This window comes from Lygodium microphyllum, chromosome 7, assembly GCF_053477565.2.
Source record: "Lygodium microphyllum isolate KBCC chromosome 7, Lygodium_microphyllum_v1.1.10, whole genome shotgun sequence".
Classification (NCBI taxonomy): domain Eukaryota; kingdom Viridiplantae; phylum Streptophyta; class Polypodiopsida; order Schizaeales; family Lygodiaceae; genus Lygodium; species Lygodium microphyllum.
The window spans coordinates 135,637,509-135,657,643 of NC_141141.1; the positions used below are offsets into that span (position 1 = coordinate 135,637,509).

The following is a 20,135-nucleotide window of genomic DNA, read 5'->3' on the forward strand; positions in this document are numbered from 1 at the left end:
ATCAGTAGTAGTCAAATATCTCTTCCAAATAGCTCCAAAATGCAAAAACAAGTCTTTCTTCTCTTTTTAGCCTTAATTAGCTTTTTCAAACTTGTATGGGCAAGTTTGGCCAAGTGATAGCTTTTTAAACTGAATTTTCAGCATTATTTAGCCCATTAAACTAATTTTCAAAATATAGTTTTCAAAAATCAATTCAATAATTATCTTTTGCACCCATAAAAATGATTTAGCTAGTCAACAATTCAATTGGTTGGGCCAAAATTTTCCCCAAGTATCTCAAAGCACTTATTAGCCTTAGACTGACATTAATTAGTTAATTGATGTCAAGTCTCTAATGTCACCACGTACACTTATGACTAATTAAAGGTCTAGACTAATATATTATGAGCGCAATGTACATCTACATCTACATCTACAGCTTTGAAAATGAGGGGAGACTATGAAGCAGGATGAGGAAGATCACTCTTGCCAGAATCATATATTCTGTGTCTGATGATTCTTACAGAAGAAACTCGAAGTAAAGATTGCTTCGGTTCTCTGTTTACAGGATGAAGAAGAGCGCTATTGCCAGAATCATGACGAGGGTGAAGAATCGAAGTTGCCAGAGGAACGTGACTGATTTCGACGGAGGTACGACCCATGTGTGCCTCGCTACTGAATCTGCAAGATACGAAGGAGAAGAAGATGGCGATGATGATGAAGATGAGGCTTTCGTGATACTGGAACTTGCGATGGACTCGAGAATCAGAGGAAAAACCTCTGTAGGTGCGGCCTGCCCGATGTAGAGGTCAGAGTGGCCATACCCAGGGACCACGTGGCGGCTGTGGCGGAGCTGCGGGTGGTGCCTCTGCATCAGGGCGTGCGCCCTCTCAGTGGTTGTGGGGGTCACCAGCAGAGGCCGCCCCCCTGAGATGTACGTTGTGGGCACTGCCAACCGCCCAATGAAGGGCATGTACCTGTCCTTCCCATTGCGGCTCACCACATGCCCCGCCTTGCAGATTCTCCTGAGCTGCAGGAAGCCCATGGCCGGAAGCTTCACCAGGCTCTCCTTGCTCAGCCAGTAGTGCAGCCTTTCGCACATGTTCTCGTGCCAGAATGCGTTGCCAAAGAGTGCATTGAACAGATTGCACTCTTTGCAGGTGCAGCTCTCCAGCCTCGGAATGAAGCTGCATATGGACTTCAGTAGTCTGTGTCTCCAGCTCTCCGAGTGGCTCTCTGAAAACTCTAGGATGTTATTATTGCCAAGTATCATGATAGATATCTGCATCAATGCAGATGAGACTGTTAGAGTTACCATAGGATGGGTAGCGCATGACAAAGTTATCAGGTCCACAGTCACGCTGGGCCAAGACTCATATTACCCAGGCCTGAGACAAGCAGGGCATCAAATAAGTGCAAACAGACTGAACACAAAATTCTGAAAGAGATGTTTGTGTACATTTATGTGGACTTACTGGGATGAGAGGTAGGAATAGCTTCAACATGGCCAGCTTTGTGACATCAAAGTACATTGAGGAGTTGGTACATGTGAGGGAAGCAACCAATGTGCTGGGAACGTATCCTCCAAGAATGGCCATGTGGATTGTTAGTCCCCCAATGCAATGGGCGACCACATGGATGGGCTCTTGCTTTTCTCGAACCTCGGCTATCGTTGAGAATGCTGCAATGTTAATCAAGCGAGCAGAATGAGATGGCATTATACCATACTGCTGCATATGAGAGAGAGAGAGAGAGAGAGAGAGAGAGAGAGAGAGAGAGAGAGAGAGAGAGAGAGAGGGGCACACCTGCTGGGATGTCATATTGGGCAATGTCATCCAAAGAGAAGGGAGTTGTTGTGCAGACAGAGAAGTGGAGTCTCATGCGCAAAACCCAAACCTCGTAGCCTTTGTCAAGAAGCGTGCGGACTAGGTCAATCTCTTCTGTCGGAAGATAAAAACTCTCTCCGCTGTATCCATTGAGGAGGAGGGCACACTTTCTATTCTCATCAGAGACGCTGTGTTCTTCTGTTTCTTCTATAGAACAAGCCTGAGGAAGCCATTGCAGACAGCTGATGCGAGCACCATCATCTGTTCAAATTGGGAAAATTCAGGTGAACAGTATAAGAGAGATGAAAAGAAGGGAGAGCTGTATATGCTGTGAATGAAACTGAATCAAAGCACTAGAAGAGGAAAGTTTGATTGCAAGGTACCTGTAGTGATGTTGTGGATGGTGTATGAAGGGTATGAGGATTGTCCAGGCTCTGCGTAGGTAGAAGTCGTTGTAAGATCAGAATCTTTGTCATGAGGAGCGCATGGTCTAGCAAAGAGGTATGTCTTGAGGAGGCTGAAGAGGAGAGACGAGACAAATTGAAATCGTCGAGGTCCTCTCATGCTTATGAGAGATCTCAAAAGTGCAATATAGCTGACCTTCAATGAGCCCCGCATCACTACATCTCCTTCAATCAATTCACCGTTGGAAAGGTTTCTCAGCCTGCATAGCTCCACCTGTAGCGTTCTTGATTCTTCAAATGCAGTGGCCCCAAACATGAATGGTCGCATTTCCTTTTTCCCTCTCATCACATACCTGTCAAATAGAATGTCATAAACAGCCTCATTAAGAAACAAAGGTGCTAGTCTTGGTTACTTTCAATACAGTTACATACTTGAAAACACCAGCGATTCTGGTTCAGTGTTGAGATACTTACAGGGCTCCAGTTTCAGATGTAAGTAGCAGCTGGTAGTGCATATACTGGGTGAATGGGGTCCTTGCATTTCTTGCACTCATGTCGACGCTCCCATCTATAATATGAAGCAACCCATCCTCTATGCTTCTCATGCTTAACCTTCCACCTACTGATCCTTTCAAAATCCCAACCTTTCTGTCCTTGTGGCCCATGTCTACCACCAACTCCAATTTACATGGCAAACCCTCCACTTTGCCTGACAATGTTTCCCACACTCTTGCACCAGCTGCATTTGTATAATCTGGTGTGTGGTTTCCAGCATTGGATGGACTACCTAAACTGAGCTCTTGTTTTTTCTTCTTGAGAGCATCTTGTACAATAGCATGCGATATATGTTCAGCTACAGCAGTGATGGTGAAGGAAGGATTCACTCCAACTGCGCATGGGATTACAGATGCATCACAGACATAGAGACCTTGGTGCAGTCTATCCTCCAGCTGATCAGTCCCAACGTGACCTGTAGCTATATCATCTCTGTCCTTTTGCAGACAAGAAGCTGGCCAGAAGACCTGTCCACTAGAGTTTACAACTCCTTGTTTCGAGCTTTTGGCTGCAGTACAACCACCCAAAAGATGTACTGTTGTGTTGCGCAAAGTTGGCATAAACATCTGTCCTCCTATGCGTTGTGCAATCTTCTCCACTGTGCTTATCTTCTTGGGAATAAGGGCATCTGTAGGGGGAAAGAATTTAGTGAAGCCATGATAACTTGTGTCAAATTCAACACGACCATCAGCTGCATCATGCCCCATCATGTTAAGGATCAGGGAGTCACTGTTTTGTGTCTTCAGCAGCCGTTTCAATTTATGCCAGACCCCATAATAAAGCCCAAACCAGAATCCTCTATGAGCTATGACTTTGAAAAACAAGAAAGAGAAGCCGTTGGAGAGTACAGCACCCTGCAGATGATGCCATCCACAGTTAGACATAATGCCATAATAGTTTAAGATATCATGTTCCTGCATGCACCCCATGATAAGAGAATAGCATTCTACAAATCAACCTACTCGTTTCACAAGCCTGGTGCATATTAAGTTTTATACTGGACATTGTACAATCCAACTTGGGCTTTTGATGTGGATGCAGATTATAGGAGTGAATACTAACCTGAATGGTAAAGCCAAGAGAGGAAGTATATGATCTAGTAATGGAAGGCCCAGGCCTATCAAAAACTGGCGTGTGTGCAAATGCATTTGTGCTTATAGAATATGCCTTCGTAGCCACATGAGTTCCACAAACAAATGCTACATTGTTTCCATTACAACTGAAACCATGGCCAAGCTTATCAGAAAGAGGAAGGCCTCTCAGCTTGGATTGGAATAGAATGTTTGAAGATCCCACGACTCCAGCTGCAAATCATAGGTCGTTCAAAACCATAAGTATTGATCAAGCTAACACGATTAAAGTAGTGCTGCGTACAGACTCTAACAAGATGATCACCAAATCTGACATGATTAATACATTGGTGTGTAGTAACCAATCGACTGTATTTAATCATTGAACAATTACCTGATATCACAACATAATCAGCTGTTATGTAATTTAATTCATCCAAATACACTCGCCAACGACGACGTTGATGTTGTTGAGTCTCATTATCGGCTGTATTATGTCCTGGTATGTGATAATTGGGCAACACAAAGCGAGCTTGGCATCTGGTCTGCACCACAGCTCCTGCCTGATGCCAAGAAAACAACTTATAAATGGAAATCATATGATGATGTGGACTTACGGTTTGTGAGTCATCATATGAGGTTAATGGATAAGTAGCGAAGGGTTGTATGCAGTAAAGGTTCATCATCACAAGAAGATATAGACAAATTCCCACTATAGTTCTCATATTGTGAATTACGACAACATTGTGAGCTTCTACAAGGGAGGGACTGCACCTGAACCGACGGCCCCTATCTCCATCCACACCTAGCTACGTATGTGATGCCTAGATGCCTCCCGAGCAGAAGCTCATGGTGTTGAACAATATTGGGAAAACAAGGAAAGGGAGCCCTTTTTCTCACATGGGAAAATGTGAAACTTCCTGTGCATGTGCTGATAGAGCAGTAAGCGGATATGTGGTCAAATTGTATGTGCCGTTGCAAGCTGGTTTTTCATCGTTTGCAGCGATAGACCATATGTAGTTCAGACAAGGAATGATAATTTGTAGTGAAGCTTTGTACTGAATTGCACCGTAGCTGGGATAAATATATTGCAGCGCTGTTAAGGGTGGGAAAATGGTGGCAGGCTATGCAGATATGGTGTTTTGGTGGAAGGCCATGCGGTAAATATGCACTAGCAGTGACTTCATGGTTAAGAAAAATGAGAGCAAATGTTCACGATACATATACTAGACAATGAAGACGGGGTGGAGGTCATACCTGGATAGCGGCAGAGATATAGTTTCTATCCACGGATTTCTTGGCGTTATAAGGGCAGCCGTTGAAGCAGCTCCCACAAGCAGTGCAAGGGCTCATATTATTGATGGACGTCTGCGGTGCTGCGCCAGGAGAGTTCTGATCGGCTGGGTGGCGGGACGGCGGACTGTTGTCGAAGCAGACGCTAAGCGAGAGCTTGTCCAAGGTACAGTCCTCGATCTCATCGGAGACCGCATCCACGACCCTGGAGTTGGGGAAGGGGAGGGGGGGAGACTCAGGCTGGAGCATGGTGCGCGCTCGGGACTCGGAGGCGTGCCAGTCGTGTTTCCATTCTGCGGGCCATCGCGGATCGTTTCGAGCCCTGCGTGGGGTTGGTAGCACCACGCCGCCATTGATGAGGGAGCCCCCGCCCAGCCCGGTGCCGGTGATGGCAAGGACTCCACCAGAGAAGTGCAACTGAGACAATATGTATGCAGCAGACAGCAGCGGTACAGAATTAGCTACATATCACCTCTTGTTAAATCACAAGAAGTTTTAGAAAAATTCTCACCATGATTCCCACATTGTGAGTTACGACAACGTCTTGAGCTTCTACGAGGGAGGGATTGCATACCTAGCTAAGAGTCGATGGGGAAAGCTGGCAGCCCCTTGCTCCCAAGTGTACCGACCTAGGTATGCAGTGCCTCCCGAGAAGAAGCTAATTGTTCATGAGGTTCAACACTTAAGAAAACGCAATACGTATATGAGAGAGAGAGAGAGAGAGAGAGAGACAGAAGGGGGGTGGGGGGAGTGTGCTGTGTATGATCATTGCCTGGTAGAGTGCGTCGCTGGGGCCTGCGTTGCCGTAGGGCGTGTTCCAGCGCGTCGTCCAGAACGTGTTCCAGAAGTTCCTGGGGAAGTCGCCAGCTTCCCATTGCCTTCCTTTCTCCAGCAAGCACACCTTCAGCCCCGCCTCCGACAGCCGGCACGCAGCCACAGACCCGCCATAGCCAGACCCGATCACCACCGCATCAAAGCCAGCAGCAGCAGCACCACCACCACAAGAAGAAGAAGACGACGACGACGACTGCGACGAAGCCGTCTCTCGCGCTGGACTCCCTTCCATGTCTTCGTTTCCTGACGTAAGCAGCAGTCGCAGTACACGCTACCAATCAGTGAGAGACTAGAGTGGTGAGATCGGCCAGTACTATATAAGTACTTATTACCGACGACACCCTGGTGTAGTTATTAGTTTATTTATTTGTTTTTGTTTTTGGTTGTGTGCAAATTTATGGGGTGGCGGACTTCGCCTTCGCATGCGCAACTCGCTTTTTCTTACGTAACATTAATTCTTTTGAGGTATGAATGTATTGTTCCTTGCACTGAATACCAAGTAAGTCCGACATTCTCTCCAAAAGAGGCTAATGGAGATTCAAGAGAGTGCCAGAGAGAGAGAGAGAGAGAGAGAGAGAGACTAGAGCTATGAGGAACTATGATGATGATTGTAGTGTTCCTGAAAAAAAAAATTGTCAACCTAACATAGATCCTTCTAGTCTTAGCCTAAGGCGGTTCCATAAAATTTGAACCATTCAAAACCTTTACATTCTAAATTGAACCGGTCCAATTCCTTTGATCCTTCAAATTGAATTAGTCGAATTCCTTTTCAAATCTTTAATATAAAAATAATCGTCTTTTTTCCTATTATTTGAAAGGGTTTATATCTCAAAGTTTTCATTGTAACATATGTTTGATTGTATTGCTTGTCTTATGATTTTTGGATATGTTACAAAACAAGTTACTTGGTGTATTTGAGGTCATCTATAAAAGGTAACTGTTTTTGTGATGTGAAGCTACAAAGATGCATGATAAAAATTAATTTGCACATTGCTCTTACTTTTCAAAAAGAGTATTACTCTCAATTTTTGGGCGCTTTGAGAGAGAGGGTAGAAGACAACTCCATCTTGAAGAACTTAAACATATTATGTCCATCCCTCTTTCTTCCTCTTTGGACAACTTTTCAAGATGTATGGGTTTGAAGAAGTGAATGCCTTGATTGACTTTTATGCATCTCCTAAAATAATTGATAATCATGTACTAGGCGCTCCGCGCCTAGACTCAGTACGGCGCTTCGCGCCGGGATGTGAAGCACAAATGTTTTAATTTGTTCACACATTCTTCCACTTAGTAATGAATCAAATAGTCTTGCAATTTTTAAACTTCATTATAAAATCTAACAATTCAATACAATAACATTGATTATCTCAACCACAATAATTGGAAAAGATAACTGAAGCAAAAGTGATTTTTAAATATCGCTGAAAGAATTCCAACTATAACAACAGGTAAATGGAAAAGAAAGTATATAATGTTTTCAAAAAAGATAGTTGTACTGTCGAAAATCAACTATCGAAAAGAAAGCTTTCTCTTCTTAGATGAATTATCAACAGTGGATCTAGCATGGGGAACATATGTGGGCGAAGCTGTGACACGCCCCAGCCCAGATTGTGTTGCAACATCTAAAAACGAAAAAAAAGACTTTAGAAATAACAATATTAAATTTATAAAGCAAAACATTAATGAAAATGGTGAGTAAGTATTACCTAGGGACGTGATATGATTGGCTCTAACATTAGTAGAGCAGTCGGCGGAATTTGGATGAAACTGATGCAAAGTTACAAAACATGATAAATCTCGAAACTCCCGTTTACTCCAGTCATTCAGTATGTGTCTGGTGTGGGACCGAGATATGAAGTACTCAACATTTGTTTGTTCAACATAGTAGCATTGGATCCATCCAAAATATAAAATTTCTACATATAAAGGAGTGTTTCCATTAGTAAATCCATCATTGGGTAATCTTTCGATTACCCTAGTCAAAGTTCTATGGATAATATCATCCGTAGCAATAGTTCGCAATGCTTCTTGAAGTCTCATTTGATAAGGAGAGGCATGATAATATTCGAATACAGTTTGGGCCATCTATTAATAAAATTTAGAAAACATAAAAATTAGTAATATTGATCAAATTTTTTAAAAAGGAAAAAAAATGACATTACAATATTGAAATTAGAAGACCAATTTAGAAGAGAAAAAGAGTTTGTAATGCATATTGTATAAAAGAACTTTATACATGATAATTTCTCAAAACTTACTTTTGTATAAATGTAAACAAAATTTCATAGAAAATAAGTCAAACATGGTTTTATTCAAGGAATATAATATTTCAAAAGAGCATGAGAGATTAAAACATTTCATTTTTTGTTAAAGGAAAAAAGTTGAACTTACTTTTCTTTGAAGACCTTAATACTTAAAAAGAACAGGAGATAGTAAAATAGTTCATTTTTTGAAAATATATGATTAGAAAAGAATAAATAAACTTTGATGATATTGCACCAAAAATATTATGCAAATATAATATGAGAAAAAAAACATTACAGTTATGATAGCAAGTTCAAATAACTTTTTATGGTAGAAATAATTTAAACACTATGTTCTCATATAGTAAAACAAACATACGTTTAACTCCACATAAAATCATGAATATCTATCCATACATGAGAGATATGATTAAAACATTAAAGTATTAAATCAGAGAAAATAAGTCAAACTTGCTTTTCATCGACGAAGAACTCACTACTGAAAAAGAGCATAAGAAAGTACAACACTACATTTTATAGATACGTGAACAAAGAAGAAAAAAAGACTTTGATTGTATTGAAATAAAAATATTATGCAAATATAATATGAGAGAACAAAGATTACACTTTTGAAAAAATAGAGGTTACAATACTTTTTGTAAAACTTCTTTATATACAATATTGATGGTACCATTTACCATGTCCTCTTTCTCATCAATCAAGACTTTCAATCTGTTCGAAGACTTTACTCTTGAGAAAGCAACATAGAGTTGACCATGAGTAAAGACTGGGGTTTTTAGATATATCCCCAAACATGATAACGTTTGGCCTTGAGATTTGTTGATTGCCATTGCAAACGCCAAACGGACTGGGAATTGCAAGCATTTCATTGAGAAAGGAAGTTCCAGTGTAGTTGGGATGAAAGTTATCCTCGGGATAAAAACTCTATCACCAATATTGGTCCCTGTAATTATCTCTGCATCAATGACCTTGTTATTGAAAGCCTTGCATACCAGCCTAGTACCATTGTATAAACCTTTAGAAGGATTCAAGTTCCTGAGCAATATTATTGGAGCATTTACTTTGAGCAGCAAGATATGAGGAGGAATACCTCCACTGAGGTCAAGGGAATTTAGATATTCCACAGAATAGAGGAATGATTTCTCCTCAGTTCTATCCACAGAATCAGCACTGTAGTATTGTTTAACCTCTCCCGGCATTAGCTGTAATGCATGATTGTTTATCATTTCCACATCATTGTTTCGAGGTGCAAGAATGGTACGTCCACTAAAGAACGTTTTGTAATCAATTACACAATTCATTTCACAATAGACAAAATTGATCAAGTCTTGCATAGATCCTTCCTTTAACAACAATGCAGGTGGAATTTGCAATATATTATTAGCATGTGTCAAATCTTTTCCATCTCCAATGTCTTGCGACCATGCAACAAACTGATCCTAATCTGATGCAGCCCGCATATTCTGTGTAAGTTTCAAAACATTGAAATATTGCCACAAATTGGAACAACATATAGCAGCATCGACAATATCCTCATGGGTACCCTTTGGTACAACATGTAATATTTGCCTAAAATCTCCACTTAGTAGAATAACTTTACCACCAAATGGCATATCACATTGCATTATATCCTTTAAAGTTCTGTCCAGTGCCTCAAAGGTATTACGATGCAACATAGGAGCTTCATCCGACAAAATAAGACTTGCCTCTTTTAATAGTGCTGCAGGTGACTTTGAATAGGTATATTGCATGTAGAATTATTATCTGCTTGCAATGGAATTTTGAACTTTGAATGGGCAGTACGACCATGTGGCAAAAGCAATGCAGCAATACCAGAGGATGCTGTAGCTATGGCAATGCGACCTTGACTGCGAAGCTTTGCAAGCAAACATTTGTATAGGAATGTTTTCCAGAACCGCCTGGGCCATCTAAGAAAAATGGTTTACCCAAACCACTATCAATAGCATTCATTATTGCCATAAAACAATTTCTTTGTCCATCATTCAACATAGCTTGCATTGTCAAGAAGGTATTCTCTTGTTCTACCTTATCATATAGTTGTTCATCAAGGATCAAAGGATTTGTGTACTCTTGCATTGTCACCTCAGGCAATCCATGATACTCTGCCAAATTGCGTCCATGTTGATCTAAAAGTTTTTGAATACGCATCAACACATGATTATTAGCCTCATCTTGCATATCATCATTTCATCTATTTTGCAAGGAGAGTCGATGTTTTATATCCTTGGTCAGCGGAACTAAGAACTCTTCCCATAGAGCCCCAGGTCGGGCATGCGAACAAAATACCAAGATGGATGTAAACAAATTTCTTAATTGAGCACCGGTTTGCATCAATGCAGCTTCACGCAAACACATTTGCCATTTATCATCTGTTTCCAACATTCCTTTTGCAATGTAAGCCTCGTTGAATATACCACATTATCAACCGTACGCAATGCCTCAAAGGATGTGTGTCCCTTGCATACAGTGAGTAGTAGGCACAAATAGTATTTTTCTGCACACGTAGGTGAAACAAAGTATATTCGACCACATGTGTTTCCTTGCTTTCTCTTTGTCCACATTTTTTTGTGTGGACCCAAAACATTGGAAAGTCTTGATAGAGAACTGTGTTAGCATGAGGGTGCAAACAATTGCATGTAAACCACTCTGTGAGAGTTGTTTTTTGAGCATTTTCATTTTGCACCACATCACAAATGTTATCTGAGTCACGAAAGGAAACAGTATTCTCTCCAGGTAAATGTATTTGCAATCGTTGAATATCAGGTTTCTCATCATGAAGTTTGAATTCAAATATTCGCCAACATGCTTCAGAAGCTGAAATATATCGTGCATCTAAGTACCTCTCAATCTCATCAATATTTTGTGCATCAATATTTTCTGTGTCAATATCATTGGATCCCAAACCACGCGTACTTGTAAATCGAATGGTTGCTTGATCATGGCCCTTATATATATATTTATACAAATATTTGACTGCTGCAATTGTCGAGCAAACCTCGACATTTATGTGAGCACTATACTTGGAACTCAAATAAGGATTGTAAGGCACTATCCATCGGTTATCCAAGAGGTTACCATTGGCATTATGAGTCCTTCCATCCTCTCGACATCTGTATAAAGGAGAACTAGTTTTATCAACTGTAGTTGTATGTATAAACTTTTTTGGATAATCCTTTATACACTTTCCGTCCACCATGCAAGCAATTTTTGGATTGAACTCACCACACGGACCATGTATGTTACATTTAGTAATAACTCGATACAAATCCAAAAACCTTTCCTTATCAGGTAGCTCAGCACACACCAGTCTATCATAATGACGTGCTTCTAGTGGCTTAAAGCGTGGTTCTAATATTAAGAGCGTATGTGAATGAGGCAAGCCTCTCTTTTGGAATTCTATGACGGACACATATCCAACAACTTTACCAAACAACTCCTTTTTCACTATCGACTGCATCATGTCCTTATGTTTCAAATGAAAAACTCTAGCAGTTAAATCTGGTCGATCATGTGCAGTTTGACCAGGCAACAAAGCATCTCTAATTTTAGACCACTTAGGATTGCATGTCATGGTGATAAACAAATCAAGTTTGCCTTTGCTACGCACAATTGCCATAGCATCTTGATATAATTGGTACATGAATCTTGGTCCACCTGTAAAGCTAGATGGCAATACTGTTCTCCTGCCCACACCAATCCCAGCGATATTAGTATCAACTGCATTTGAACGATTGACCATATCAGCCAATCCCCTATACATTTCAACTCGCAATGTTGCTTGATTACGACGACACCAAGCCAATCTACATTGTTCAATGCTACAATAAGCATTGACAATGTATTGTTGTAGCAATCGACCACCACGCAAAAGACATGCATTAGTATCATCTCGAATCTAAAGTCGAAAAGCATAATACTACATTTGAGTGACACAATCTTTATTTGCAAGATTATTGGCATTAATATGAGCATCCATAAATGCATATGGAACTTTAGTATGCCATCCATCCTCTCCATTTGGAAAAAGAAGAACATATAACAGTGGCATATATGCCTTGTGTAAGTTAGAAAAATAAATCAAATGGCCTTGTCGTGTACGAACTTGAATGCTACGATGATCAAGTGTATCATCATCACCTTGTCCAGGCATGATCGCAGCAACCTCACTTGCAGTGGAAACTGAATATCGTCTAGAGGTGGATCGATTTTGAAAAATGCACATTCTTATTTCTACTGATGGATTGCGTTCCAAGCTTGCACCAACTGCTATAAAGGCCTGTGCGTAATCATTGTGATCATGCATCATTTGTTGAAGCTCTTGTAGTAAGTTTGGCAAAAGCCCAAGTAAAACCCCCATGTGATTCAATAACTCATGATCAGTGTCATAAATATAAAGTTGTGCAAACTTTGGTATTCGTTGTTCATCCTCACTTGGCAATAGGGAACCTATTCGGTGATATATTGATCCATGAACTCAAAAAGTATAATCATTTTCATTTTGAGGCAAAAGCTCATCAATTTTTGCACCCATTGAAACAAAAGCCAATGCACTATTATAAGCACGTATTTTTTTTTTTGAAATCTCTACTTGGTGGATGTGTGCCATCAAGCAAATTACATAGACGTTGTGGTGGCTGCTGTAGAGGTGGTAAAATTACTTTCCCTTCTCTACAGTAATGCTTTCCAATCGAAGTTGTACGCATTGTTTTAGTTTCACCATGCCACAACTTAACCATGCAATGGTGACAAACCTTGCAAAGGGTACCAATTGCATGCAAATTTGGTTTTTTGAAGAGAAAAATTGTTATTGATGGATGAACATCCAAATTAGTTGGCATGTCATGGAGAATTGAACAAAATCCACCATTTTGAAGTAGAAATATAGGAGCTTGAATCCTGTACTGGTCATGTACCATCTCAGTACTTGCACCCGCATTATGGATAGCATTCTCTTCTTGAATAATGTGAGGCAATTGAACATCTAAGGACAGTAATGGTGCACCAAGCATTTGAGCACTTATATCAATTGTATTTGTTGTAGTGCGATGCAATTGTTGTAATTGCGTTCTTGCTCTTGCCCTGTGTCTACATTCAGCTCTAGTAGCATCAAGCATTTGCCTACAATTGCATAATCCACCATCTGGATTATTTGTGTTTCCATTTCTTTGTCGACTTGTGCTACGTACCCTCACTTCGAAGGGTAGCAATTCATGGTTATCCAACATCTCAACATCTATATTGTGGATAGTTGCATTGTCTCCTTGACAAATAGGAGGTGGTTGAACTTCCAACGGCAACAATGGTGCAACTGGCATTTGGACACTTGTAGCTTGGATGCCATTGTATCTATCTCTATCTATGGTAGCATGATGCAGTTGTTGTAATTCTGTTCTAACTCTTGCCATGTGCATACGTTTAGCTCTTGTAACATTAAGCATTTGCCTACGCACACTCAAGCCACCATTAGGATTGTATTGTCGAGTTGTGGTAGACATCTGAACCTGAAAGGATACCAAATCATGAGCAGCAGAGCAAGATGCAGCGCAAAATTGATTGGTTTGATATAGCTGATTTGGGATTTGAACATCCATATTGTTTCCATTTGCATGATGTTGTTCATACATATCTCTTGCATGGTCACGAACATGTAATTCAGTCCTAACTCTTGCAACGTGCCTACGTTTATGTCTAGTAATTTTGAGCATTTCCCTACATGCACGTAATACACGATCTCTAGGCATAGAATGTGTTGAAAGTACCATTGTCGAGAAAAACCTGAGATAAAAAGAAAAATGTACTTTGATATTAGTATTTACAAATGCGAAGTTTTTTGAAACGTTATTATAGTCTATACTATGATAAATATTATAATTTCACATGGGGAACAATGTAATCTCACATAGGCAAGAATATCAATTGAAATAGCATATTACGTCATTGTCGTGAGGGATACGTAAGTCCAAATCACATGAAATTTCTCAAACCCAGCAATAGAATGACATATCTATTGGAGGATTTTTCCAAAAAGTCTTGAAGGAATTAGATATGTTAAGAGAACTATACATTGGATGATGAACTCGTATGACGATTCACACCAAAGTCTGGCAGAAGGAGATTGAAGCTCTTTGAAGTTTGATTAAACTCTTCATTTGCTTCTTAACTGTATCCAACCGATGCATGAGCTTTAGGGATACAACACAATTGTTGTGACATTTGACATGTTTGAGGGCACATCAAACTAACTTCATCCTTGCCATGCCTTAGATTTTATGGACATTCATCCGTGCATTGAGAACACACAAAACGATGTCTGGTATAGGAACATTGTTTCTTGCATCAGATGTTTCAGCACACTCCATATGGTCATCGTTATACAACGTATTTTTATAGAGAGAGAGAGAGAGAGAGAGAGAGAGAGAGAGAGAGAGAGAGAGAGAGAGAGAGAGAGAGAGAGAGAGAGAGAGAGAGAGAACATTCTTTAAAAGTAATTGCATACTTTTATGACCTAGGCGTACTAAAATTTCTTCCTATTTCTTAGGGAAGACTTTAGCAAAGATATACCTCAAGATAAATTTGTTCTAAACACTATTTCAATATAAAATTTGAAGATTATAACATCACATAAGCAACAATATAATCTTACATATGCAAGAATATAAATTGAAAGAGCATATGCAAGAATATAAATTGAAAGAGCATATAATCTTACATATGCAATAATATAAATTGAAAGAGCATATTATGTCATTATCATGGGGGATACAAAAGTCCAAATCACATGAAAATTCTCAAACCCAACAATAGAATGACATATCTATCGGAGGATCCGACAAAAAGTTATTGAAATCCTTAGATATGTTAAGAGAACTATGCATTGGATGATGAACTCATGCGACGATTCAATAGGTTCAACATTGCAGAGAACCTATTGAGGCAAACTTTTAGAGATGTGACATGCACATGGAGGAAAATGCTCTTAGGTGCAAGCACGCTTGCATTCTTTTGAGCTAGTAATTCACACACTCGATCCTCTATATGATCATTGCTCTTAGCAAGGTCTCGTAGCTTTTCTGCATGGTCTTCCAAAGCATACCGTGGCCAGTGCTTGCGTACCAACTCATAGATTTCTCCTATATAGCCCTTTATTTCATCTATCTCGTCTTGCAAAATTATCCCATCAGCCAAGCCTCCTTCATATTTTTTTGCCAGGATTTTTTCGATCCTTTGAAGGCGATCACCAAAGTTTTGACAGAAGGAGTTCAAAGCTCTTTGACATTTGTTTAAACTCTTGATTTGCTTCTCAATTGCATCCAACCGATGCATGAGCTTTAGGGATACGACGGAAGTGTTGTGTCCTTTGACATGTTTGAGTGCACGCCGTACTGACTTCCTCCTAGCCATGTCTTTGACTTTACGCACATTCATTCGTGCATTGGGAGTACACAAAACAATGTCTGGTACATGGACATTGTTTCTTGCATCAGATGTTTCAGCATGCTCCATACTGCCATGGCTACACAAAGTATTAAGAGAGAGAGAGAGAGAGAGAGAGAGAGAGAGAGAGAGAGAGAGAGAGAGAGAGAGAGAGAGAGAGAGAGAGAGAACATTTTTAAAAAGTAATTGAATACTTTCATGACCTAGGCACACCAAAGTATTACAATATTTATGCATACATGAGAGAGACACAATGAGACTATGTCGAGAAAATATTTGACACATCTTTTTCTCCACATCAAAGCATGAATATCCATACACACATGAGAGACATCATAAAAGCATTAAACTATTAAAGTATTCAAGCATTAATTAAAACTTAAATGAAAAAAATATTAAGTTTTTAAAGTTTTAATAAACAATCTAATTACTTTATTTATCAACATTAACACATCTTTAACTCTATAACCATGAATATCCACAGGTATTTGAGAAAGACAAAGTGTGTATTGATAAAGAAAAACATTTTGCATGCAATAAATTACAATATTTAAATTTCAACTTTGTAACTTATAGACAACACATAATACACATTAATTAATAGCACACATACACATATCAATACATAACATTAACACAAACATAACAATATTATCACACATCCTCTCCATAACACACTTAACACACATTCATTTTTAAATGCATAATACACATTAATTATTAGCACATATATACACACATTCATTTTCAAATGCATAATACACATTAATTATTAGCACATATATACATATGAATACATACTATTAACACAAACATAATAATGTTATCACACATTTATACTAAAACACATACACACATTAATTAATAACACACTTAAAACACGTAATACACCTTAAGAATGTAATGACACACATAACACATTAATTAATAACACGCATAAACACATTAAGAAATAATATTAACACACTTTCATATCAAAAGACATGACATGCATACATTAATAACATGCATAATACACATTATTTAATAACACACATTCATTTTCAAATGCATAATACACATTAATTATTAGCACATATATACATATGAATACATACTATTAACACAAACATAATAATATTATCACACATTTATACTAAAACACATAACACACATTAATTAATAACACACTTAAAACACGTAATACACCTTAACAATGTAATGACACACATAACACACTAATTAATAACACGCATAAACACATTAAGAAATAATATTAACACACTTTCATATCAAAAGACCTAACATGCATACATTAAAAAATTAAACATCCAATAAATTAAAATATTGCAATTTTAACTTTTATAACTTTGAGAGAGAGAGAGAGACAGAGAGAGAGAGAGAGAGAGAGAGATATGCCTACATGAATACTTAAATGAGACACATGATCAAAGTGCTATAATTTCAACTTTCTAATTAACTTTATGAGAGAGAGAGAGAGAGAGAGAGAGAGAGAGAGAGAGAGAGAGAGAGAGAGAGAGAGAGAGAGAGAGAGAGAGATGCACCTGAGAAGTATTGACAATGACGAAAGAGTAGAGTTGATGACGAAAGCAAAAGTACAAAAACTGTATGGAAAAATGGAAATGATGTTAGAGAGTAACGTCAAATATATTTAAGTGCATCATAAACATTGGCAATGTAATAATGCACATTAATTATTAACATGCCTACACACATCCCCCTCTCTCATTCTTCACAATGGCATGCACACAACACACACGCACGCACTTGCACTTACACACACACACACACACACACACACACACACACACACACACACACACACACACACACACACACACACACACACACACACACACACACACACACACACACACACACACACACACATGACATGATATGTGTACACACAATGGCATGCACACAACACACACGCACGCACTTGCACTCTCTCTCTCTCTCTCTCTCTCTCTCTCTCTCTCTCTCTCTCTCACACACACACATTGATGATCGTCGGAGCAACGCGGCCAGATCTGTCGGAGCAGCTCTTTATATAGAGATGGCTGCTGTGCAGCTCACCGTGCTCAGCTCGCCCTGTGTAGCTCGAGGAGGAGGGTCATTGGCCGAGGCGGGGGCGCAGGTCGAGGAGGACTTAGGAGGGCGCCCTTTTCGCGGCGAGGGGGTGTCGGACGCGTGGCACCCCCGCGATAAAGTCAAGGGGAGGTCGGGGGCTGCAGCAGCCTCGGACCTCCTCTTAACTAATAGTAGAGATACAAAGGTGTGATTGATGGTATGAGCTTGAGGAGGGAACCTTAGATTTTCAAAGTTCAAGGTTCCTTGGATTGGAAAAACCTAGCTTTAAAAGATATTTGGACGTGAATTAGCTTCAATCCATTGCTATGTGAGAAGTATCAAAACTTATTAAAGCTTAGTCAAATTGGATTATTGCATAGTTCAAGCACTGCTATTTGTGAAAGAGGCTTTTCCATTCAAAACCTAATTGAGACATGCAATAGAAATCAACTAGACATAACACATATGGAAGCTTTAATGTTGATTTCTATCGAGGGAAGTATTCTACAAGAAATGGACTTTACTAGAGGAATTGAAGCATGGAAAAATTGCAAAACATCAAGGCATCTCTATGGTGCTCCTCAAGCTTGAGGTTTTTAATGCTTTATATTTCATTATATTTACTTTCATGTTATTTTAAAGTATACTTATGTAACTATTACTTATGTTTGAGCTTTCAAAGTATGTATGTTGCAGGTGTGGACTTGCTCACCAATTGGTTTATTCATATGATACTTAAGGAGTGGAGTCTTGCCATTCTCTTTATGCATGTTTGAGATATTTAAAGAGTTGTTTTGAAGCTAACATAACCTCTCTTTTTTATGTGCAGGTGATGCTTCATGTTTGCTTGAAGGTGACTCCTACGATGGAATTTTGGGATATTTTCATATCTTACTTTGTATAAGAAAATTTGCATGGGGACTATGTGACTCATCTAATGTCAAAAGACAATAGTTAAACTTCAAGTTTGCACTTGATATAGCTTCAAGGTAGTAGCTTCTTTTTATAGTATGAATAGAGCTACCTTGTATGATTCGTTCTCTCTCTCTCTCTCTCTCTCTCTCTCTCTCTCTCTCTCTCTCTCTCTCTCTCTCTCTCTCTCTCTCTCTCTCTCTCTCTCTCTCTCTCTCTCTCTCTCTATTAACTTGGATCCCTGTTTGTCATTGAGAATGACAACTATAATACAAAAACACCTCATTTTGCGATCAACTCTATCTTGCAAATTAAAATTTTTAGAATGTAAGATTATTTGGTACAAGGTTGTTGATAGTTAGATTATGAACTTGAATGTAAAATACCTTGAACTCTTAGGTAATAAATTCGTGAATTATAAATATTGAGAAAAAACTATATTTTCACATCTCTAAAGGTTTTGGTATTGCCTATAAAAAAAGTTTTTCGTGAACTCTAGCCATATCAGAAAATGTAGGCCACCTTCAAGCAATAAAGCAGGAGTACTAATTGAGTAGAAGGGAATTCATGATGTTGTCGTGTAATAATGGTAGCTCCCTTCAATTTGTGTGATGTGCTTGATCCCCAAGAGTTATAATGACCATATCTTACTACTATCCACTGTTAGCTTCCATTTGCAGCACGAAAATGCCCACAACATGATTAGTTGCTTTACAAGTGTAATTCATCTAGAGTAACATTATGGCACGAAGAACATGGGCAGGAGAGCTCCCATCAACACATCTTTTGATATTCATTATGGTCCACCTTCGTCATCATGTACCCCCTTGACTAGCCCTCTATTTACGATGAACCTCAAGATCACATCTCTTTCAAATAGTCCTTTGTGATGAATTTTACCTCCACTTGCTCACATATCTGCACAGATTACACCTTATATGACCTAAAGAAGGGGGGTATCAATTGACAACCATTCCCAAAGAATCTCAAACACCAGGCGAAACACACCGGCGATGGAACCCCATTATCCTCATTCAATGGCCAATCCTCTAGCACTCCATAATGGCACCTTGTGCTATTAGCTGATTTGCTACTCGATATGAAACTATGATCTCCCATATCATATGCAAAGTAGCAGCTTCCTCCTCACATTGACCAATAACTCAAAAACATGCATGATGCAAACCTACTCCTTGTAGTGATATTTTCTAAGCATATTCATCATTGTAGGCGTAAGCTCCCCTCCAAAGGTCTGCATGCATGGCAACCAACCTTGCAAGAAAAAAAAACTTTCCACACTAACACCCCCCCATTATCCTCCTTGAAGCCCATCTTGATTATTACAACAATCATAAAGAATATCCATGCATTGATAATATGAAAAACTATATGCTGCTTCAAAACCTTTCTTGCCTCGGTCATTCAAAGCATTATAAATCATCATTACCCCTTGTGCCATTATCATGCTGT

At 39.2% G+C, this 20,135-nt stretch overlaps 2 protein-coding genes across 2 annotated transcripts; both read right to left on the reverse strand.

Moving 5' to 3' along the window:
• Window positions 1–541: 541 nt before the first annotated feature.
• On the reverse strand, window positions 542–6,253 carry LOC148033999 (uncharacterized). The gene is made up of 9 exons (XM_087680992.1): window positions 5,900–6,253; window positions 5,092–5,544; window positions 4,229–4,397; window positions 3,827–4,068; window positions 2,684–3,618; window positions 2,189–2,562; window positions 1,785–2,066; window positions 1,455–1,660; window positions 542–1,261 (listed from the first exon to the last, which is right to left on the reverse strand). The coding sequence occupies exons 1-9, from the start codon at window positions 6,191–6,193 to the stop codon at window positions 542–544; spliced, it is 3,675 nt and encodes a 1,224-aa protein (XP_087537118.1). The 5' UTR covers window positions 6,194–6,253.
• A 1,217-nt stretch (window positions 6,254–7,470) lies between these two features.
• Window positions 7,471–11,985, reverse strand: LOC148034000 (uncharacterized). The gene is made up of 3 exons (XM_087680993.1): window positions 10,889–11,985; window positions 9,316–9,491; window positions 7,471–7,583 (listed from the first exon to the last, which is right to left on the reverse strand). The coding sequence occupies exons 1-3, from the start codon at window positions 11,983–11,985 to the stop codon at window positions 7,471–7,473; spliced, it is 1,386 nt and encodes a 461-aa protein (XP_087537119.1).
• Between the last annotated feature and the right edge of the window lie 8,150 nt (window positions 11,986–20,135).

What these genes read in the sequence shown, in the direction of transcription:
- LOC148033999 (XM_087680992.1), bottom strand. Translation starts at nt 6,193, where the DNA reads ATGGAAGGGAGTCCAGCGCGAGAGACGGCTTCGTCGCAGTCGTCGTCG. An exon ending in CCAGCGACGCACTCTACCAG is followed by an intron (nt 5,545 to 5,899) that starts GCAATGATCATA and finishes ATATTGTCTCAG; the next exon opens with TTGCACTTCTCTGGTGGAGT. An exon ending in CCAATATGACATCCCAGCAG is followed by an intron (nt 1,661 to 1,784) that starts GTGTGCCCCTCT and finishes TTAACATTGCAG; the next exon opens with CATTCTCAACGATAGCCGAG.
- LOC148034000 (XM_087680993.1), bottom strand. Translation starts at nt 11,985, where the DNA reads ATGGTCAATCGTTCAAATGCAGTTGATACTAATATCGCTGGGATTGGT. An exon ending in AAAACAACTCTCACAGAGTG is followed by an intron (nt 9,492 to 10,888) that starts GTTTACATGCAA and finishes AACGTTCTTTAG; the next exon opens with TGGACGTACCATTCTTGCAC. An exon ending in TTCCCTTGACCTCAGTGGAG is followed by an intron (nt 7,584 to 9,315) that starts GTATTCCTCCTC and finishes TTTCGTTTTTAG; the next exon opens with ATGTTGCAACACAATCTGGG.